Below are 22,206 nucleotides of genomic sequence, written 5' to 3' on the forward strand. Positions count from 1 at the left end.
AATTGCATACTTTTTTTTTTACATATTATTTAAATGTTATTGAATACTGAATTTTATAAATATAATCTTTTTAAAATAATCATTACTCTTAAATAAGTTAAAATGTTGAAAGTTACTAATAAAATAATTATATTTTTTTTATGAATATCGAGACTTTGAGGTTTGCAGTATGCTCAAAGGAAAGAGCGAGTATTTCAAATTTGTATATATTGAATAAATTATGTTTGTAATTTAAAATTAAGAAATAAAAAAGTATAGATATCTTTTTTTTATTATCTAGGCATCACTTATTTTAACTTGTAGGAATTATTAAAGAAGAAACAAGCATGATTAAGCCTTCAATATTTTTATTTAAACATTATAAAAATATATAGTAGATAAAATACATATGATAATTATTTGAAAAAACATGAACAAATGGATGTCTCAATAAACCTATTGAAAAAAACTCAAAAACTACTTATCAGCAGTTATTTTTAAGACACTTAGAAAGAACATAAACATAGCATGATAAAATTGTCAAAATAAATGAGGAAATTAACTTTATTCAAAAGAAACATCCTAGATACTAAAAGAATAATTTTTTAATCTCCAATAAAAACATTATCAATAATAACACTTCTGATTTTTTAAATTAAATAACATTTAATTAATGTGAATAATGTGTTTTAAAATGCTAATGTTACACTGGCAAAAATTATATTAAATGAATATCATACAATAAAACAAAAGCATACAATACAATAAATTTAATACACAAGAATGAGGTAATGATATTTATATAATTTACATAGGATATCAAGAGCAGTTGGAAGAAACACTTTTATACTTGTGCAGAATTTTATAATGATTCAAATTCAATATATTAAAGAAACAGAAAAAAGAGTGAAATATCCATGCAGTAATGAAGTTTAAAATAAAAATCCAGCAATTTAAAAGAAATTGAAAATAAAAAATATACAATAAATACTGATATGGAAATTGATTTTCAATTAAATGACCTGTATTTTTAAAAATGAAATCACTTAAGTGCACAATAGTATAGTATGATAACAATCGATTTCAGTTTAAATACAAGAAACTAATGACATAACATTCTTAACAATAAAAACTGTTGCTGGACATAAATTCTCCACTTTAAAGCCATCATAAATCAGCAAATGTGTTTAGAAAACCAGTAATAATGTTTTTAGGAATCATCCATTCATTCATTTCACCATGATATTGCGATAGTATTGATAACCAAAATTCAAACAATCATAAAAAGATAAATAAGAAAAATTTTCTGACTGGTTTTGCTATAAATAATTAAATACAGTTTTTAAATATGGTTGCAAGTGATACAGTTAATTACAAAAATACACTGAAAAATTATTTTTATAAGTAATGCAATGAAGAAAAAATGATACTTATCAGAAAGAAAGCTCTAATAAGAATAACAAATTGATATTTTGTTATTAGACATGATTACCTAGCAAGAATCAAACAATATTAATTGCTAATAGATAAAGGGAATTTTAAGGTTAACAATACAAAAGTAAAATTTTGTAATGCATTTTATTATAATGCTAAAAACTAAAAATAAAAAATTATTTAATGTTAATTAATAGGATTTGAAAGTTACAGAACATGCAAGAAATAAAAAATATAGAATTGACATTATGTAAACAAATATAAGATAGAGCCCCTGCAAAATATTTGTACATTTTAATTCTTGAAATAGCTCTTTCTACTGTAACTCTTACATTAGATATTTTACAATTATCAATTCTTTAAGTTACATCGAACTGAATACAGTCCCTCAAAAATTTAGGACATTTTAATCTACATCTTATTTTTAAAAGTTCTTGTTCCATTGGAAAACCTTTATCTGCCATCACACATCATTTGGTTCTAACATATCCATCAAATGGCTTTTAATAAAAAGCTCCTTGTCAGATAAGCTACCACAGTATAAAGGTGAAATAAAGCTGATGGCTCCTGAAGGCATTATGCCTATCAAACCTTTCAAAGTATTTGCATTCTTATAGAAACTAAAAGTCATTTGCTGTTCTGCTGGACTGTTAGGTTTCTGTATAAGAAATTCAGTGCAATCAATAATGACTCGGCAGTCCTTATTTTCTGAACGGAACTGTTTCGGCATGGTTTCAGTGACTAATGACTTTGGAGGAAATATAGGTAACAATTTCAGTTTTTCATACAAAGCTGTTGTTACAAAATTAAAATACCTTGAAACAGTAGAATCTGAAATTTCAAATAAAAGGGATAAAAATTCATTTGAAATTCCAGTCCTTAATTTAACAAGGAACAGAAAATATAAGTCAACTGGACGCTTCGACGAATTCAATTTTTGAAGATCTGTTTCAAAATTCAAAAAAGAAAATACAGAGAAAAACCTTTCTTTAGTGAATCCTGTCAATGCCCTCATTTTAATGTCATCAACAATATTCTCTGGAATGAAGGTCTTTCTTCCTACAGAATCTGTAAGTTCTTGCAACTCATTCTGCAAATTGTTGATTATTTCAGTAAAAGTCATAGTTTGGGAAGAAACAGGGCGCATTCCACTGAAAGCAGAATTCACATAATTTGGATTAATAATCATTTCTGTTGCATTTATATGCTAAACTAAATTATATGCATGCATTTTCAAAATATATACTTATTTCTTATATGCAGCATTTAATTTATCAAGTTAAGAGCACTTTTAATAAATACATCAATTATAAATGCTGGTAACAATCAATAACAATAAGAAAGTTATATTTTAAGTCGTTAGAGAAGGATTAACTTATTAAATAAATCCTTAAGAAATTTATTCACTTCAACTCAAGTTTAGTATTTTATCAGGTCGTAATTTTAAAGTGGGAGTGATATTTTTTGCAACAGGAGTTTGTTTACTTACATCCATTAAATTTAGATAAGATTTTGCAGGAAAAATGTAATATAATATTCATTTAAACATTTTAAAACCTTCTAAGAATATTCAAAATTATCAGAAATTTCATCAAATGTCAATAAAATAAATTAGAATTATACTCACGGTCTTGTCTGATTGTCTCAATTTGTTACCGATGGCAAATCGTTTACCGATTTCTTTTCCTTCGATTTTTTTTTTTTTTTGAAAATTACTGCCACTGCTTTGGATTTCAGTTTTCGACAGTTGGTAAACGGGCACACACTGAATGAATTTTCTTCAAAATGGTCCGAACATATCACAGAAATCGAAGAAGGCTTAATATCTATTCCAATGTTAACAATCCACGCGTTCAATAAGACAGGATTGTTTAAAGGAAACTTTAATGTTTTGTTACAACAATCACTCTTGTGCTTCGCATTAAAACATTCAGGAACACAACAGTACCTCATCTTTTAACAGATAATAAGTTGAACGATAACGACTCAAAATTATAACATCAAATGTAAACAAAAAATCCGCTTCATACTTGGCGGAGAACGTTAATGGCAGACTGATCGACGAAAGCGGTGCGGATGAAACTTAAATGCCATGTGCAAGAGGTACATGACATGCGACTTTTACGTCACATGAATTGACCCCATTAGATGCTTTAGTTACGTATCTGGCACAAAATTGTATGCATTGATTCATTACTTAGTTATTAATTAAACAAATAATTAATAAATCACATTAAATTTTAATAAGGTAAATGAATCACTTCTCCTTAAGCAAATCTCAATTCTAAAAGTATTTCCATATACCATGACAAAAAAAAAAGTTTTCTTAAGGGTAAAACTATTTCTTTTTTCATTATCTGCATGAGTTCCTACAAATGTGAAAAAATTTCTATCTGCTATATCTTTACAGAAAAACATGTTGGTTGCTTCAGATGATTCATAATCCTTAGTAAAATATACTAATCTTGTAATCCGATGAGCGAGATATGGGTTTTGAATCTCTTCAATGGCTGATCCTGAACATATGTGTGGTTTGGTCCTGAACTGCATTTCACAAAGTCACATTATCAGCAATTAACGTATTATCGGTTTTTGCTAGTTTTACATCCACATAAATGTAATCAATTGAAAATAAAATAGTGTTATTTATATCTATAATCATGAATCAAGAAAATATGAAGTGGGAGAATGAACATAATATATAAAAAGCTATTTAAGGAGACATTAATGTTGTTTTATACAAAATGATAGAATTTTAAATGTATTCACCTGTGTGGTCTTGGCTCACCCTTTCCCTCTCTCCCTCCACCACATCGGACGGATATCCTGAAAAGATATCCGTCCGATGTCATATGATTACATAATATAATTTTTTTTGTTATTAAAAATGGTAATCCGGACGTTATCGTCCGAATACTTATTTTTAAACTGTAATGAAAAGAAAGGAGCGCGTACAGGCATGGTAGCAGAGCCCGCCATCTGAGGGATGCAGCAGATGCTATGCACCTGGGCCCCACGATCAGTGGGTCCCAACATGATCAAGAACTAAAATAATAGTAGGATAATAGAAGAAAGTAAGAAATTTAATTGAAACAATCGACGAGCTTGGAAATTACTAAGTTTATAGATATATTGCAGTGTAGTGCAAGTGTGCAATATATTATAAACATAAGGTGTCTGGACTTGTGATTTGCAGATTTACGGACACTTCCCTCATCTACCAGGTTAAATTGTATAAAATATCTTAATAACTTATTCCATGAAACGTTTCATATTGTTAGATCTAATCATGCCAAGGAAATGTCACTCTGAGTGTCAAAAAAGAAAATTATTACAAAAGAAAAAAAATAAATTAAATTTTAAGAAGTCACAAGTAGATCTGTTTTCTTGTCTATGAAATAATTCTGACAATGAAATTGTTCCGACTTCAGAAGTTCAATTCAAGCTTCAACTGGAGAAGAAAGTTTTGCACAAACTATGCAGTCTTACAATGAAACTGCGAAATTTATTGAAGTATCGTATGTTTATTCAAATATGATCGAATCAGAAAATGACAATAACAATTAATATAACAAGTGAATATAATGCTCTAGGTTTATGGCTAAAAATAACAAGTGATTTAATGCTCTAGGTTTATGGCTAAAAATAACAAGTGAATTTAATGCTCTAGGTTTATGGCTAACAATAACAAGTGAATATAATGATCTAGGTTTATGGCGAAGTATCATAACTGTTAAGTTTGGAATAATTTGTGTTAAAACCGGACCTTTACAACACAAAGGATTTTTTTGTTAAGAAGGCTGAAAGTAGATTATTTTCCACTACGTACTACTTAAAAAAATATCAAATGATGAAAGCTGGTTAATTCATTTCAAAATGCAGGACCTGATATTTTGTTTCTTTTGTACACTATTTTCCAAAAGAAGCGGAAATGAACAACCTTCACGATTTATATGTGACTATATACACAATCATGATCATTTATATTTACACAAGTATACATGATCACCTACTAAATCAGACCTGCCGTATAGTTCTAAGGGTAAAATGGAACAAAATTTATTTCAATGCAGAATATACGTGGAATGTAAGTAGAAAATGAAATTTTATTGTCTAACAGTGTAACAAAATCTACTGAAGTAATATAACTTTTAATACACAAATTAAGCATACTATCTACACAAATCTTGAAAATATATGATTAAATGCATATTTCCAATCTCACACATGCAAATCAATTAAACATTTATCATGATTTTATTGTTTATTATTTTTAAAGTTATAGTTCTCCAATAATATCAGTCGAAAATTAAATTATTAAAGCTGGTATGATAGAAAATTATACAATGCAGATATAGTTTTTGTAGAATATGTTATATAGTAAATGAACATTCTTATAAAATATAAAATTGTGTATTTCAAGGTTCATATGAAATCTTATTGCTGTGGGGGCTCTATTGTAGCATCAAATATTTAACTAAAATTGCCTTCTACGTAAAAGAAATCAATCTCTTTATTGCATTTTAAAATAATAAAACATAGGTAAAAAGAAAAGCAGTAGAAAAATTGAAATTATTTTTTAAATTTGAATTTGCTCTAAATTCAGTATATTTTTGCAAATGTTTCTGATTATTAGAGACCGATTTATTATATGCTTTATATACAAATGTTTCCTCCGAGATTTGAATGTCTGACATTAAATCATTTAATTTAAATTCATTTTTGTGATACATATTTAATTTTAAATCCTTTATTCAAATCAGTGTCTGAAGCAAGAATTTGTATCTTTATTTATGGTAATTAAAAAAAATTTAGTTCCTAAATGTCAATGCTTTCAAAAAGTGAAGAAAAATTGTAACTGAAAATTCTATCGCCTATGTATGTGAAAGCAGAATTTGACACCAATTTTTCTTAACAGTATTAAAAAAAAGGCTTGCAATTAAATTAGAATAATTAATTAGAATTATTTCTAACAATTATTAAACAATTAATTATAATTATTTCCATACATTCTATAAAAATTTTTACAAATAAATAATAAAACTAATGTAATTCCATGAAATTAAAAAATAATTCACAGAAATACGGCATTGCAACCACATTTAATTTCATGTGGGATTTGATAGTAAGTACTGAAAGCCATGATTCTGTGGTGTCCTTGACAAATCAATCACTTATTCTGTATAATTTTTTTCTGTCCGACAAAATTTAAAATATCGAATGGTTTCTTTTTTTTTATTCGCGGGCAAATGTATTGTGAAAAATGGTCAATCATATGTATGATCTTAGTTATCAATCTAAGTATGTTTCATTCGGACATAGATTCTTTACTGTGTAAAATATATAGTTATATAGAAATAATCAGTAATCAGTTTCAAATAATTTGAATGAGCCAAATGATTTTTGAGTCCGCTTTGATGATGAGGCTGTGTTATATTTTTTTTTAGTCGTCCCAGACACTTTCCTACCTTTGTTCCTTATTTCGTTATAGTAACAACAGCAAAAAATGAATATATGGCGCTCTCAAAAAGGATCCTTTGATTTATCTTCTCAGCATTGAGATTTAAGTTAATGCTATTTTTCATAAGAGAGAGAAAAAAAATTGAATTATACATACCTTTCTGGACACTCCTCTTCCTCCTTACTCGCTTCGCTTTGAGAGAGAAAAAAAGCAATAATATGAATAAATGTCACAATTCAAATATTAAATTAACCATGTTAATTTTTTTATAACTCTATATAAAAATCATGAGTAAACGAATTCGAAAACCTGCCCTTCTGTTAATAATTTCAGAATACCCATACCTATACAATCTGTCCTATTCACGCGATCAGACAGCAAAATAATACTTAAAAAAAAAAAAGAGAGAGAGAGAGAGAGAGAAAATAAATTTAAATTCTGAAATGGGAATTAAAAAAATTAATTCTGCATTTGAAAATACATTTCAGTTTTTTCAATGCTACTACTAATATAGAAAAATAGGACACGGAATTGTATGGATCTACGCAAAAAATCCTAACTTTCAATTGCTATGGTAAAGATTCAGTTGTTCCTTTTCGGGATGATTCGTCTTTCTCCAACAATTTGATTTCTAAAATCAAACATTCTATACAAGTAAGGCGCTTTATAATTTCTCACATAAATCAAATGCAAATAAATCGACAAGAATTACTTTAGTAATCAACGACTTGCATCCTCATATTTATGTTTATATTTCATTAAGAGGGTTAAACTGTAAGAAGGAAACAAAGCATTGAAATTCCCTTCACAACACTTGGAATGTTACTAGATTTTAATTAAAATTTTTTACTACAACACATGCCTAAATTTACAGAAGATCCTAAAATTTCTATTAAAGAATTCTTTATCATATTTTATATTTTAATTTTATTAAAACAGATTACCACCATAATTAATGAAATTTAAGATTGCAAATTGTTCTCAAATGAGTAAGGTATACTCCGTCGATTCTGTTTTAAGGCAAAATACAATTTATATGACCATTCCTCCCCCCCCCCCTCCTCCTAAGCCAACTTCAGCAATAAGTTCAAAATCTTGATTTATTGATAATAAATGACAAAAAGACAATTTCCCTCACCATTAGGAAATTTTAAAGAAGAAATTTTACTAAATTGATATATTGTAAATTAAAGAACTGAAGTTACCTTTATTTTTATCCGATTTTTCGCTGAACTTGCGAAGCTGTGCTTCTCGAGCCTCCTTTCCTGCAATAAGATTAATTTGCTGTTAAAAATGTTAGTCTTTATATTAAAATTTAACCCTGAAGTATTGCCTTTTTATGCAATATCCTCACACAGTAAAAATGATTTTACGCTTGTGATGATGATTTTTTGCGAAAAATTTCTGATTTGTTTCTTGATGCTTTGAAGTTCCGTACACTTAACGAATTCTCAACGACAATACACTATTTCAATATTTTCAGAAGAGTTAACCTGGGCTTTACTTCGATATTCATAGTGAATTTAAAAAAATTCTTATCAAGGACTCCATACTATCTATAATAACGAATTTCTCGAATAAGCAAAATTTCTGAAACGCCCTATTTTGTTTCTAAGCATGGTTTCTGGCGAAGGAAACCTTGCTCCTTGTTGCCTATTTGCAACATTAGGTTTAAATAGAGCAAAAAAAAAAAAAAAAAAAAGAGAATATCGTTAAATATAGACCTAAATATCTTGGGTTTCAAATAACAACTTTAAAATCAACACATCAAAATGGAAGCTAGAATTAACTATCGTACAAACAAAAAATTGTTGTGACTAGGGATTGCAATACCGGTATAACAAATACCGGTATTTTGAGCCATTTGTACAATTTTGTAATACCGGTATTCACAAGTTTAAATACAGTTTTTTCGGTATTTACTAAAACTTTTTGAAATTGTCTCCACTAAATGTTCAGGCATCGCCAACGTAGCAAATTAGGATACGTTTTTTGTTTTATGTCTCCCTAATTAGGCTGTGAATACAAAGTTGCCTCTATAATCAAGAGAAGTGATAAAATACTGTTTGACAAGGGATTGCAAAACCCTCCGCGTTTTTGCGCAAGCGTTAGGATGGGTTTGATTCGATAAAATAGGAAAGATGAAAGGAGGAGAAGTTTACATTTAACAATGAAGACTCGCGGTTTTATGAGACGTAAACATTACACATAAATAGTAATACAGAAGGGAAAAGGTACTAATGCACAGTAGAATATTTCAGAGAAATCTTTATTTAATATAAGGAACATAAACATTAAATTATGAAGAATAAATAAAAAATTTCTGTTCTTAAAATTTGTTAATTACTTTTTCACAAAATAATAATGATATTTTTTATATTAAAATGTTTCTTTTTTATGTTATTAAATTTTTTCAATAATATTTTAATTCCTGCTTAATTTTCTGCTTCATGGTCACAATATTTAATGATATTATGTAAAATTTTCTTCGTACCCTTCCTAAAATATTTTTTATCACTATTGGCTACACATATCAATATGAAATTTTGAGTTAAAATAAAATGCTGTCAGAAATAACAGAACACTCACATACACGTGAAAACAAACTGAACTAAACAGTATCTAATGGTGGAAATCCAAGGTCAAGGGTGAATACTGGCTGTTGAGGCATTATATCGGAGATATTCTAATTTATTAACAGCTAATGCAACAATAAATTCCATGTTGCAGTCACCGAAAGAAGAGCGCACATCACTATCTGAAGAATTATATATTACATTGAAAAATCGCACAAAAGGAGGCAAACTGAAAGAGAGTATATCTTACGGTATTTACATAATTATAATGATTTTAAAAATGAAAATGAAAAAGAAGAAAAGAGACTAACAAATTCAAATCTGATCAAGTTTATAGTAAATTTTTTACCCACAAACCTATCCACATTCAGAAGAATTCGGTATAGTTATCGAAGATTATGATGATATTAATGTCCATAATGAAAAGGAATTGTCTCTTGAACAAAAATTATAATTAGCGATAAATAAAAAAATGTCAACAAACCAAATTACAATACAGAAATCAATTATATTCAAAACCATCCGACGAGAAATCGATTTATTTGAAGATGAGGGATTTAGAGGTAAATACTTGGAAAAAATATATCGCGCATTGCTAACAGTACCACCAACTAGCGTAGACGCCGAAAGAACGTTTTCGACAGCTGGTAATTTTTGCACAAAATTACTTTTCAGGCTTAATGACAGTACAATTGATGCATTATGTTTTTTAAGATCACTTTTCAAAAATTTGTAATAGTATCACAGACTGAATAATGATATTTACACTTTTTCGTTATTTAAATAAATAAGATGTTACTTTACTTTTTTGTGATTCTTTATATACTGTTATAATTTATAAGTTACAAACTATTTTTTGTGATATTTACACTCTCTAATTAAACTGTCAAATAAAACAAAGAAACACCTGTTCTTTCTTTCTTTTTCTAAAATTTCTACTATTGGTATTAAAACCAGTATCCCGGTATTAAGATCTAAAAAATACCGAATACTGGTATTGAACTTTTGGTCCGATATTGCAATCCCTAGTTGTGACCAAATTTTGAGCAAATTAAAATTTTGGTTCAAATTCTTCAAAAATTTGTGAACAATAGAAATTACCTCATTTGTCATCTTTTCGGCCTTCTCAGCCTCCAATACAGCATTTCTGTCTTTTTTCGACGATACAGATTTTCTATTTTTCTGTATCTGGAAAAGTAAGAGTTTTTTTTAAAAAATGTATTATGTGTATATAATACATATGTGTACATTTAAAGTAACATAATAATGAGATAGAATTCAGTGAACCTAATACTCTTAATAATTTTTTAGGTGAACTCCTAATAATTTATTTTTTAATGCTTTTAAAGATGCTTAATGAATCTTTAACATGAAGACTAATTAAGGGATAATATTAATTCTATTTGTTGAAAGGGATTTAGAATAAAGAGACGGAAAGTATAATTTTTTTTCCTCTAGTAGCAAAACAGAAGGAGCTAACTCAGCTATCTATACATATGAGTCTTGTCATTGCTTAAAATGTAGTTAAAAGCACGACATCGTTGATAAAAAATAATAGGGAGGATGATTTGTTTTAAAGATAGATAAATTTTTTTAAAGATAACCGCCGTTAATAACTAGTCGCTAAATCCAGATCAGTGCGCAGGGACAGAATTTCAATCTTTATTTTTATTCATCTCGTAATCCCAGCAAAGTGATTTTAAATATCAATAGACATTCACTCATTATTTCAGAATCTTACACTGCTTAAAAAAAGTGGAAGGACAGTCGTTTTCTGTAAATTTTCTTTTATATTTTTATCTTGGCTAATAGATTCTTATGCAGGTTTTATTTAACAATGCTTTCTTTATTTTCATGTAAAAATGAAGTAGCAACTATTTATAATTAAAAAGACAAGAATATACGATTTACAGTGTGTAAAAAAAGTAGGACACCAACTACATTTTTTATTAGGTGGAATGTGACGAATAGAAGAGTAAGTATATACTCTTTTTAATCTGTTTTTCTTCAGAAAAAAGTATTTTGTTAAAAATTTCACTGATGCTTTAATTACAGAATGCCTAGAGGTATACCCTTAAATGATTTTCAAAAAGGTCAAATTGTTGCACATAAAGATAAAGATTGGTCGTGTACTGCACGTCAGTCCCAATACAGTTTCTAACTTTATTAAAATTCTAAACAGAAACGGAATAAGAAGGAACACTGGTAGGCCTAAAAAGTTAATGCCTCGTGATGAAAGAAAACCTGCCCATGTGCAGTTTAGACAGTTTCAAATGAACAAAACCATTTTTGTTGTCATTTACACTTTATTTTTGAACATCATGGTAATGATACTAATATTTTTTTCGGTGAATGATCTAAAAAATAATTCTTATAAAAATAATTGCATTAAAAATAACAAAAAGTCTTATTTAAAAAAAAACTAGTATCCTTTTACTGTTTTTATACAGTGTACATCCGTCCTCTTCATTAAGTATTTACACAGTTCTTTTTCTATCATCTCCTTTGAAGTTTGATCTTTATTTTGAAACGAGAAATGATTTAGCTGTATCTTTCTCTCAAATTTTTGTCCTCTCAATAATTTTGCGTAATAGATCAAATACTCTCGTAAAATATGCAGTGTTTAATAGTAGAATCACATTTATCGTTAGAGTTGTTTTTATATATCATATTCAAATCTAAATAAAAGACAAGACAGAAGTCGCATTTATAATTCAAACTATTAAGTATTGATGAATTTTTTTAAATTCAAAATTTAATTCATATCCAATTTACACAAAATTTAAAAATTAAAATGCAAGCTATATTTAAACCAAATATTTATGCTAAAGCTAATTTAACGTAAGGATATGACGCAATTTAACGTATTCAATAAACGAAACGAGCGAAATCTTTATATCTTTGATAATAAAAAATTGAATTTCGTTAAAATAATAAAAATCATTGATATAAATACATAAAAAATACAAATATTTATTAAAATAATTATCAATATTTATTAAATTTAATTAAAAAATTTTATTTTTATTAAAATTTCAGGAAAAAGATTTATTTTAATTGAATGAAGAGACAAAGGGTATGTATGCCTCGTCCCCCATTTTCCATGATACCATGAAGCTACAGCTGTTTATATCTAATCTGACATTTAAAGAGATTTCATTCAATGTAAAAGGAATAAATTGATATCATAAAAGGAATAAATTGAGATCATATCTTGTGGATACAGCGGAAATTTTACGACGTGTCATTGCAATGAAAATAATAGTTATAATACAACGGAAGCAGTTGTACAAGTTTTATTTCTTATAAAACGAGTAATCAATCAAGTATTAATAAAAATAATTTCGATTAATATTTTTAAATAGAGAAAGTGCCCATCTAGACAGACTGTTATCCTGTTAACACTATGTCAGATCGGATAATCACAGATTTACTAAAGAAAGTTGTAGTAGAAAAATATCGCGTACATTGGCAGAGTGCTGAAGAAATGAGTTATTTTTTTCTTCACATATAGTTATTTTGATGCAACTTCACAATAACATCATGAATTTTGATTCATTACAAATGGATTTTCTTTATTCATAAGGTACAGGAATACTCTAATAAAAACTAATCACTAAAATCGGATTGAAATAAATAGTAACCCACTAACAGAAAACAATGCAATACCGAATACAAAATTAAAAATGCTGATAAGAAAATATTAGAAATAACGTTCAATTTGGTACATTAAGGGAAAGCATGGAGAAACAAATATAAAATAGAAATTGAAGACATGAGCTGCTTGAGTTTTTTAAGTTATTTATACTTAATTTATATTATAATTTAAAGGATTCAAATATAAGGTAGAGCATACCGGAGGTGATAAGTGAAATGGCCGGATATCTATAGAGGCAAGCCAAGCTCTAGAAGTGGGAGTGTCGAAGAACCCAACGTGAAATTTCTGAAAATAAAGTATATATGTATTATCAAAAATACTTTGACCGGCTTTTTTCTCAAAAAAAAGTAATATATTTCTAATATAATTTTTTAAAAAATGTAACTGACAATTTAAAATATCTTTTAAAACAGTATACATAATACTGTACATTATACTGTATTATTTAATACAGTGTTATGTACAGTATTATTTACATAATACTGTACATAATATACATAATTTATGTACATAATATCATAATACTGTTGTTTAACAGTACATTTTTATGCATAAAATATAATGAAAATGTTAACAAATTACTTCTTTTCTAAATAAACTGAAAAATAATTCTACGAAACATTAAAAATTACTTTTGCAACACAATAATTGGTATTTCTAACCTTTGCTTAGATATAACAATTCAATAACTAATTATTGCTGTTTGCACAACTTATATTTCAGCAAAAATACAAAAAGATACTAAATTATTTGTATCTAATATAGATTTTAACTAAGATTTAAACAAGAGAAATGGCCAAATTATTATTCCTTACACTAATCATAAGAAATCAATTATTCTAATCAAAAATGCTTTATAACAACTTAATATTTTTAAAAGTGTTCTATACTTTCATTTATTATTACAAATAATGTTAGATATAAGAAAATAATTTATAATTAATAACTCAAATAACAAATAACTATTGTTTGCTTCTTTCTCTTAAAATGCAAAAAATACTAACAATTGTTAATTTCAAATTTGAAATATCAATTATTAATACTAATAAAAACAGCCTTTATTTAAAACAAAATCTATTAATAAATTAAACTTAAAGTTTTTAATAAAAAGATTCTAAGGTTCTTTTGCAAAACATGGAAGCTGACAAATTCTTTCTCAAATCTTCCTGAACTACCTAAAAAAATTTCTTTTTCTTTTAATTCTTTCAGCTGATACGCTGCTTCCCTTTTTCTTTTAATCTTTCTTTTAATCCGATATATATATATATATATATATATATATATATATATATATATATATATATATATATATATATATATATATATATATCGGATATTTGCAGGACAGGAATCTCTTAGATGGTATACTTTTTCTTTCATAAAATTCAATTTTAATAGAAAGATACTCAAATGTTAATTTTATCATTAGCATTCAATTGTTATACACTTTTCTGGTGTTCAGATGCATCACGATTTTCCAGATAAAAAGCATTTCCGCAGGGATGAAGAGTGTGGCTGCTCCCTCTCCATTTCCTTTCAACGCAGAATGAAGTTACAGTTATTACATCTAATTTGGCATTTAATAAGAAAGTCATCAAGTGCATAAATGGAATAAATTGAGATTACGAATCTTGTGGATACAGCGGGAACTTCACTCTGTGTCCTTGCAATGAAAATAATAGCTATAAAACAACCACAGCAGTGACACAAGTTATATTTTTTATAAAACAAGTAATCAAGTGTTAATAAAAATAATTTCAATTAATATTTTTAACTAGATGGATGTGCACTTCTAGAGAGGCTATTGTCCTTTTAACACTATCTCAAGTCTGATTTCACAGATTTAATAAAGAAAGTTATAGTAGAAAAATATCGTGTATATTGGCAGAGTGCTGAAGAAATGCTATTTTTTTCTTCACAAATAGTTACTTAGATGCAACTCCACAATAACATTAGAAATTTTGATTCATTACAAATGGATTTTCTCTATCCTTAATGTTCAGGAACACTCAAATTCAAACTAATCACTAAAATAAAATAGTGACCAACTAAAAGAAAATAATGCAATAACAAACATAAAATTTAAAAAAAATATGCTGATAAGAAAATATTAGAAATAACCTCCAATTTGGGAAAATGTAATGAAAAAATATAAAATAAAAATTGTAACTCATTTACTTCGGCTATTTATTCATTCTTTTACCGACAAATTAGTCAAGTTATACATAATAACACACTCGAGTCAAAGCTATTTTATACTAAGAATTACAACTTAAGTACTTTTTACTACTAAAGGATGTCCCAGAATTAACGCAACATTTGTATTTGCCACCAATCATGCAGTAAAGTGTTAGAGACATTATCAAGAAAACCATTTGACAGTTGACAGTTTAGGTTTAGTAAAAATGGAGCCTTACACGCTAAAACGTGTATTCATTGTTGAATAATATTTCAAAAATAATGAAAAGTCTGGTGGCCACAATTCAAAAATTTGAGAAATGGCATGTGATTTAATACCATTGGATTTCATTTTAAGTGGTAATTTGAAATTAAAGATCCATACCAACAAGCCCACAAGCATGAAGGAGGTATTCAACGCTGCATCAACAAAATTCAGCTACATTTATGCAACATGATCATGGAAAATTTCAAGTAACGAGCGTGTATGTGCCAGCATAGCTGTGGAGGCCAATTGCCCTTTGTGTTATTTGATGCATAACCTTATCTTTACGATTCAATAAAAATATAACAATTTCAAGGGAAAAAAAAACTGTTTTTTATTTAATTCAAATCTTGCGTTAATATGTTGTTCTATTGGGTAACGTTCCATTTTTACTAACCCTATCAGCTGCCAAATGGTTTTTAATTGGGTTGCCAACACTTTACTGCACTAATAGTGGCAAATTCAAATCATGCATTAATTTTGGGAAACCCTTTACTAATAATAACAGCTTCCAATCTTCCCTACTTAAACAAAATTTTATCTCATTAAAATTTCGTAATTATACTGATTAGTCTCAAGAGTTCAAAGTAATTGAATTTCAATCATCAAAGTATTAGTTTTTCATATATTAGTAGTACTTTTATATCCAAAAATAATTCAATATCACGGGCAAATAATTATAGTTGATAGCTTTTCTATAGCTACACCAACAAACGAGCTCTGAGCTGCGATCTGTGATGGAGGAAAACTGAAACATGTAGTCTCGATGCTTTTATTTTGGATGTCCATTCAATGTTTGGTTTGCAAAGAAGGATTAAACAATTCCCCTTTTTATCTTTACAATTCTTATAATCGGATACATATTCAGTTACCCAAATATGCCTCCTTAAATATCTCAAGGCCTCAGTTGTCAATTTCATAAACCATCATTAGAGAATAACAGTGTATTCGACAATACAAATACCATTTCTTAAGATCTAAGTGGGGAAAAAAATTATATCAGATAGTATCTTATTATCAAGCAAGCAATTACATACAAGAAGACAAGACTTGATTTTGCATACATTATACCGCATTTTAACAATCAATAATTTTTTCATGATTTCCTGGTCAAAAATGTTAAATAATTTATTTGTGATGAAGTCCTGCAAAAATGATTAAGAAATAAATCAGCCTGTAAAGGAAAGACATCTTTTATGTCTTCTTGCTTTTATCTAAATAGTTAAATATCCAAAAAAAGCAAGATGGTTTTTTCATTTATAAATTTTGAATTTTATTCTAATTTTCCTTCATTTCAGCCTCAGCTTCTCTGCTACCTGCATCTGCAGGAGGCTTAGTGTACCAGATTCAAGTAGAAAAAATGTTATTATTGAAACTGATGATAAAAGATTAAAAAGTACCATTTTAAAATATCAAGAAATATTAATTAAGATCTCAGAAAAAGTCAAAGAAGAAATTGTGCAATCATCAAATAATTCGAACAGGAGAACTTGCCGCATTTTCATGTTACACAATTCCATGAGTATAAAAGCACATTTTTGAAATTATGTCTGTCCATCTGAATATAATAACAGACCTGAATTAAGTGTATGAAATTTGGTACATCATCTTTTCAAATTTCTAGTTTCCTAACAAATTTTGAAAGAAGTCTTTCAGAGGATGTTGTCTGTCTAAATACATGTTAACACAAATAAATACAGAATAGAGCTAAATCGATAAATATCAGTACATGGATATAACATCAAAACTAGATTATCAAATTTGGACCATCCATCAATGGTTTGCCTACCTGTACTTTCTCATGCATGAAATTTTAGAAATGTATGTAGGCCTTTGCAGCTAAAACTTATGATGGAATGTAACCAATTTTCATTAATAAACTTAGGAAGACATAATAGATCAAAAATACACAAAAAACATAATATTCAAAATTTTATTAATGTGCCAGTATCAAAATGCATACACAGGAATGAAAAATATAGTATGGTACTTGCAGAAACTAATTGTTTAATTAAAAAACTGACTTGCCGAAACTAACTTTTTAATTAATCACATCAGGGTCGTTAGACTCATCGTCAACAGTTTCAATTCAATCTGCTAATCTTCCATATGCATGTCATTAGGATAAAAATCTTTTCTTGGATAATATTTTCAATATAAAAATTTTGAGTAAAATATACAAGAGAAGACAAAAGAATTTTAGACAATATACCATTTATTGTCTATTTTTAATTAAGATTAAAATATCAATTGAATAATAAATTTTTAAAAAAATTAAGAACTAATTTTTATTGTAAGTTAATCATTTCTTATATTGGCTCTACAAATTTTGTTCACAAATATAAAAATAGTATAAAAGTTGTCTCCTTTTAAGCAATTTACTTAAACTAGCTTTTAAACGTTGGTAAACCATTACTTTAAGACAAATAACAGTAATGTCAACAGGCATACTGAAATAAAAAATAAAAAAAAATACTGGTAGAGACAGTGTAAAAAAATAACTTGTTATTTTCTAACCAAATGAATATTTAATAAATGAATACTTTCAAAAGTTGACAGTTTTCTTTTTCATGTCTTATATAATAAGAGTGCAAAATTTGGCTGTTTTTGATACAGTTGTTTCAAAGGAGATGCGAGACATTTTCCTTTACATATATAACCAGAAAGAATTTTATTGGTATTAAGATTATATCAGCTTCCACTACTTTTTGTGCAAAATTTAACTTCCTATGCTGTTTTTAATCTGCATGTGAAATTTGACTTATTACTTTTAAAGTTTTAATTATCAAAGTCTCCAAATTAGGAATTAATTAACGAATAACCAGTACATTCTTCTCCTTTTTCAAGCCAGTGCAAATCTTTAGGCTTTTATGTACACTTGTCTTAAATGTATCCATTTAATTTAAATTTCCATTACAAAAGCTGCCCTTTAAGACAAAAATATCACAAGAAAAAATTTTAACCTTGAGATTGGATTATGCTTTATATTACACTTTAATAAATAATGAAATTTCATTTGAATCTCTGCACTAGTATATAAAATCAAGAATTCATAAGTCATCTTTTTTTTTTTTTTAATACTTTGATTGCAGCCACTTTTACAAAATGAATACTAAAAAGCAAACTTTTTTTATAAAAATTTACTTTGGCATATTTTTTCAACTCCAGAAGTTGAAAACTAAATTACTTTCATGCTAGAATCAATATAAAAAAAAATTAGAATTGGATATTATTCTTAGTGAATAAAAAAAGTTAAGGATTTTGTACCCCAGTGGATACAAATGATTAATAAAGGAAAACATCTGTGGGTTTTTGAGTACATTGACAGTGTAGATCATAGAATCTAGAATCATGTTCAAAAACATACTTTGGATATTGGGACTGTGCATCGACAACACAAGTACAATAATACTGTACACAATTAACGGTTTCAAATTCTTTCAGTAAAATTCCCTACTTGACACAGTACTTATTTAAAGAGCATGAGTTATTTCGTTTCACGAAAAAAATGGATTAAGTTCTTGTGCAAGTGTTACATTATGGAAAAACAATCTGCAGAAGAAAAAGAAAAATATTTTTTTATGTAAAACACAAGAACAGCAAACAGCTTCATAGTATCATACCAAAACCTTCTCAATGAATCTGGGTTTGTTTCAAAGAATACAATTTTTACTTGGTTATTGAAAATTATAAGAAAACTTTAGGTTCTTACATAAATTTGATCATATAATGGTAGCCATATGATCATATAATTAAAACATTTAAAATTAATATGCTAGCCATGCGATATATATGTAAATGAAACTTGTCATACAAATGATTCTAGAATATGCATAAATGAAATTTGATATAAACGAAATTGAATTATTTAAATTCCTAGCATTTGTAACACTAAATTATTAAAAATTTCAAATAAAATAAATAGCCTTGGCTAACCAATATCACAGACTTCAGTATTAAAAAACTTGGGGGTACTTACAGCTTTAGAAGTATTGATTGTCTGAATGCAAAATGAGAAAATATGTAGAGAAAATGTGAAAATGAAATATGAAGAGAACATAAAGAATGAATTGAAAATACGAAGAAAACAATAGCGTATCATCATATTTAAGATTAGCGTTCGATCCGCCGAAGATTTCGAGACGCACTGACTGGTACAAAAGATATTAATCAATACTGCAGATATTTGCTGCGCAGAAACGCCCAAGGAGAACAGTCCATTATAATCGTAGGTGGGGAGAGAAAAAAAGCCGCATCTGCACGCGTGGCATAGTTATAAGCATGTAGTTGTTTCAAACGTCATATCATAAGCGTGCGAAAAAATTTTAATTGGTTTGGCCGGGGTTACAGATTAAACTTACTATGGTGCAGTCTTTTTCAGTCAAATTTTGTTACCCTTAAAAAGCTAAATTTAAAAAACCCAAAGATTTGGTGAGGAGAAACTATTATAATTATAAAAGATTTTTTAATACTTGAATAAAGAATAAGATTTGAGAGAAGTGAAAATTAATATTGTATCATGTTGTAAAATATTTCACTTTGTTTATTTTTAGTTTTATTTATGTGTTCAATTTATGATTGTGCAATATTATTTTCAATATTTGAATACAAACCGTCCACCTATAACCTAAGAATTATTTGTTTTGTTTTGATTTAGCTTGTGCTGTATGGCAACATCTTGTAAATAGTGTAGTTTGTTTTTTTGAAAGTGTTTGTCCGTTAATAAAGAGCTGTGATATGCAATGAAGGTCGTTAATTGCAATTAAGAACACTGATTAATACACTTTTTCGTGAGTATATCACTCATCTGGGGATCTTTTGATCATTTGAGTGAATTGTAATAGAAAAGTCGTCCGCAACGATATTTTTACTGACACTGTTTGCATTTCTGGCGTTACGCGACAGGACATTGTTTTTGAATACAAACATGTTTAAAACAGCTAAGGGCTTCTTGAAATTGGACTTGTTGTTTGTAGCAGAAGAAATCGGAGAAACACTGCTTGATAAGGTAAAAATTTCTGAACTGAAAGATATTATTTTGAAAAGCAAAGAGTATTTGGATGATCCAGACTTTGTTACAAATATTTTAGTAACGGCCGTGAGCCAGCGAAAACTTAAAAAAAGCAAAAGCAAAGAGAATTTGAAAAAGGGGAAAGATTAAAACAGTTAGAATACTAAGAAAGTGGAAAAATAAGAGAACACGAACTGGAATTGGTGAGAATCAGAGCAACGTTGCCAATTACAGGCGAGTATCAAAATACTGTTATATCTGGCGCTAAAAAGAAATTTAATCTGCCAAAATTAAAATTTAGACAGTTTAATGGCGATTTTAAAGATTGGCTACAATTCTGGAGCCAATTTCAACACATTCATGGCGATGATGAAATCGAGCCTGAGAACAAATTTCAATATCTTGTGCAAGCTACTGTAATTGGATCACGAGCCCGAGAAGTAATAGAAAGCTTCCCGGCAACAGCAGCCAATTATGCCAAAGCAGTTGAAAGTTTAAAAGCGCGATTTGGGGGAGATGAACTATTAGTAGAAGTTTATGTTCGGGAATTATTAAAGCTGATAATTTCGGTTCAGAAACATGAGAAAATATCGATGACATCTCTCTATGATAAATTCGAATCTTATCTGAGAGCCTTAGAGACTTTAGGAGTAACTACTGATAAATGTGCTTCAATTCTTTATCCCATGGTGGAGTCTTGTTTTCAAGAAGACTTTTTGAAAGCATGGAATAGAAGTGCTTCTTCAGCAGTCTCAACTGATGCTAAAGAACGTTTAACCAACTTAATGATTTTTCTTAAAGCAAAAACGCAGGGCGAAGAAAGAATTAATTTGGCTATGGCTGGTTTTGGCTTGGGAGCCGATGAAAATCGCCAATCATTTAAGAAAAAAGTAAGAGATTTTCCAATGAAAAAGGTACATACAGCTGCCAATTTATTGACTACACCTTCAAAAGAAGTGAAGAAAGAATGTGTTTTCTGTACTGGGAAACACTCGAGCCCAGACTGTTTTCAAGCTCAGAAGATGAGTTTGGCTGAAAGATATAATATTTTAAGAGAGAAGCAATGTTGTTTTGCTTGCTTAACACCAAAGCATACATCTCGTTCTTGTAAGGCATTTTTAAGATGTGTAATATGTGGGAAAAAGCATGCCCCAATTATGTGTGAGTCTCTAGAGCAGAGGTTCCCAAACTTTTTTTTCTCGCGGATCACTTTTAAAGTTTTACTATTTTCGGTAGACCCCCTGTTGCTACATTTCTACTGTATTCCCAAAACTCCTAAAAATATCATCCTAAAATGGGGGTGTTAAGAAGAAAAAAAAGTAGCACATTTTCTTGTGTCCTATTTATTAAAATAATACTTGTGGTTATACAAAATTATAAACATTTATTATTACAAACAATCAACAATTAACTAAAAATCAACAATGAACTCTGAAATGTAACTCAACAATAAAAAATAGTCATACTTTTAATGAGACGAATGTACTTGATGAATTGACAGCAAATTATCAATATTTGGCTTCAATTTTGTAAGAAGTAATCTCAAATCTCCCCGTTCTGTGATGTTCAATCTGCTTCTTTTTTTTTTTTGTTAACAGATTGGTAACGGCACTAAAACTTCTTTCGACAAGATATGACGAGGGA

General features: G+C 28.2%; 1 protein-coding gene across 1 annotated transcript; it reads right to left on the reverse strand.

The window, feature by feature from the left end:
- Positions 1–490: 490 nt before the first annotated feature.
- Positions 491–19,708, reverse strand: LOC129958606 (uncharacterized). The gene is made up of 6 exons (XM_056071204.1): positions 19,531–19,708; positions 13,307–13,393; positions 10,552–10,638; positions 8,080–8,139; positions 7,031–7,066; positions 491–2,564 (listed from the first exon to the last, which is right to left on the reverse strand). The coding sequence occupies exons 1-5, from the start codon at positions 19,654–19,656 to the stop codon at positions 7,055–7,057; spliced, it is 372 nt and encodes a 123-aa protein (XP_055927179.1). The 5' UTR covers positions 19,657–19,708; the 3' UTR covers positions 491–2,564; positions 7,031–7,054.
- Between the last annotated feature and the right edge of the window lie 2,498 nt (positions 19,709–22,206).

The sequence above is a fragment of the Argiope bruennichi genome, chromosome X1, assembly GCF_947563725.1.
Source record: "Argiope bruennichi chromosome X1, qqArgBrue1.1, whole genome shotgun sequence".
NCBI lineage: Eukaryota > Metazoa > Arthropoda > Arachnida > Araneae > Araneidae > Argiope > Argiope bruennichi.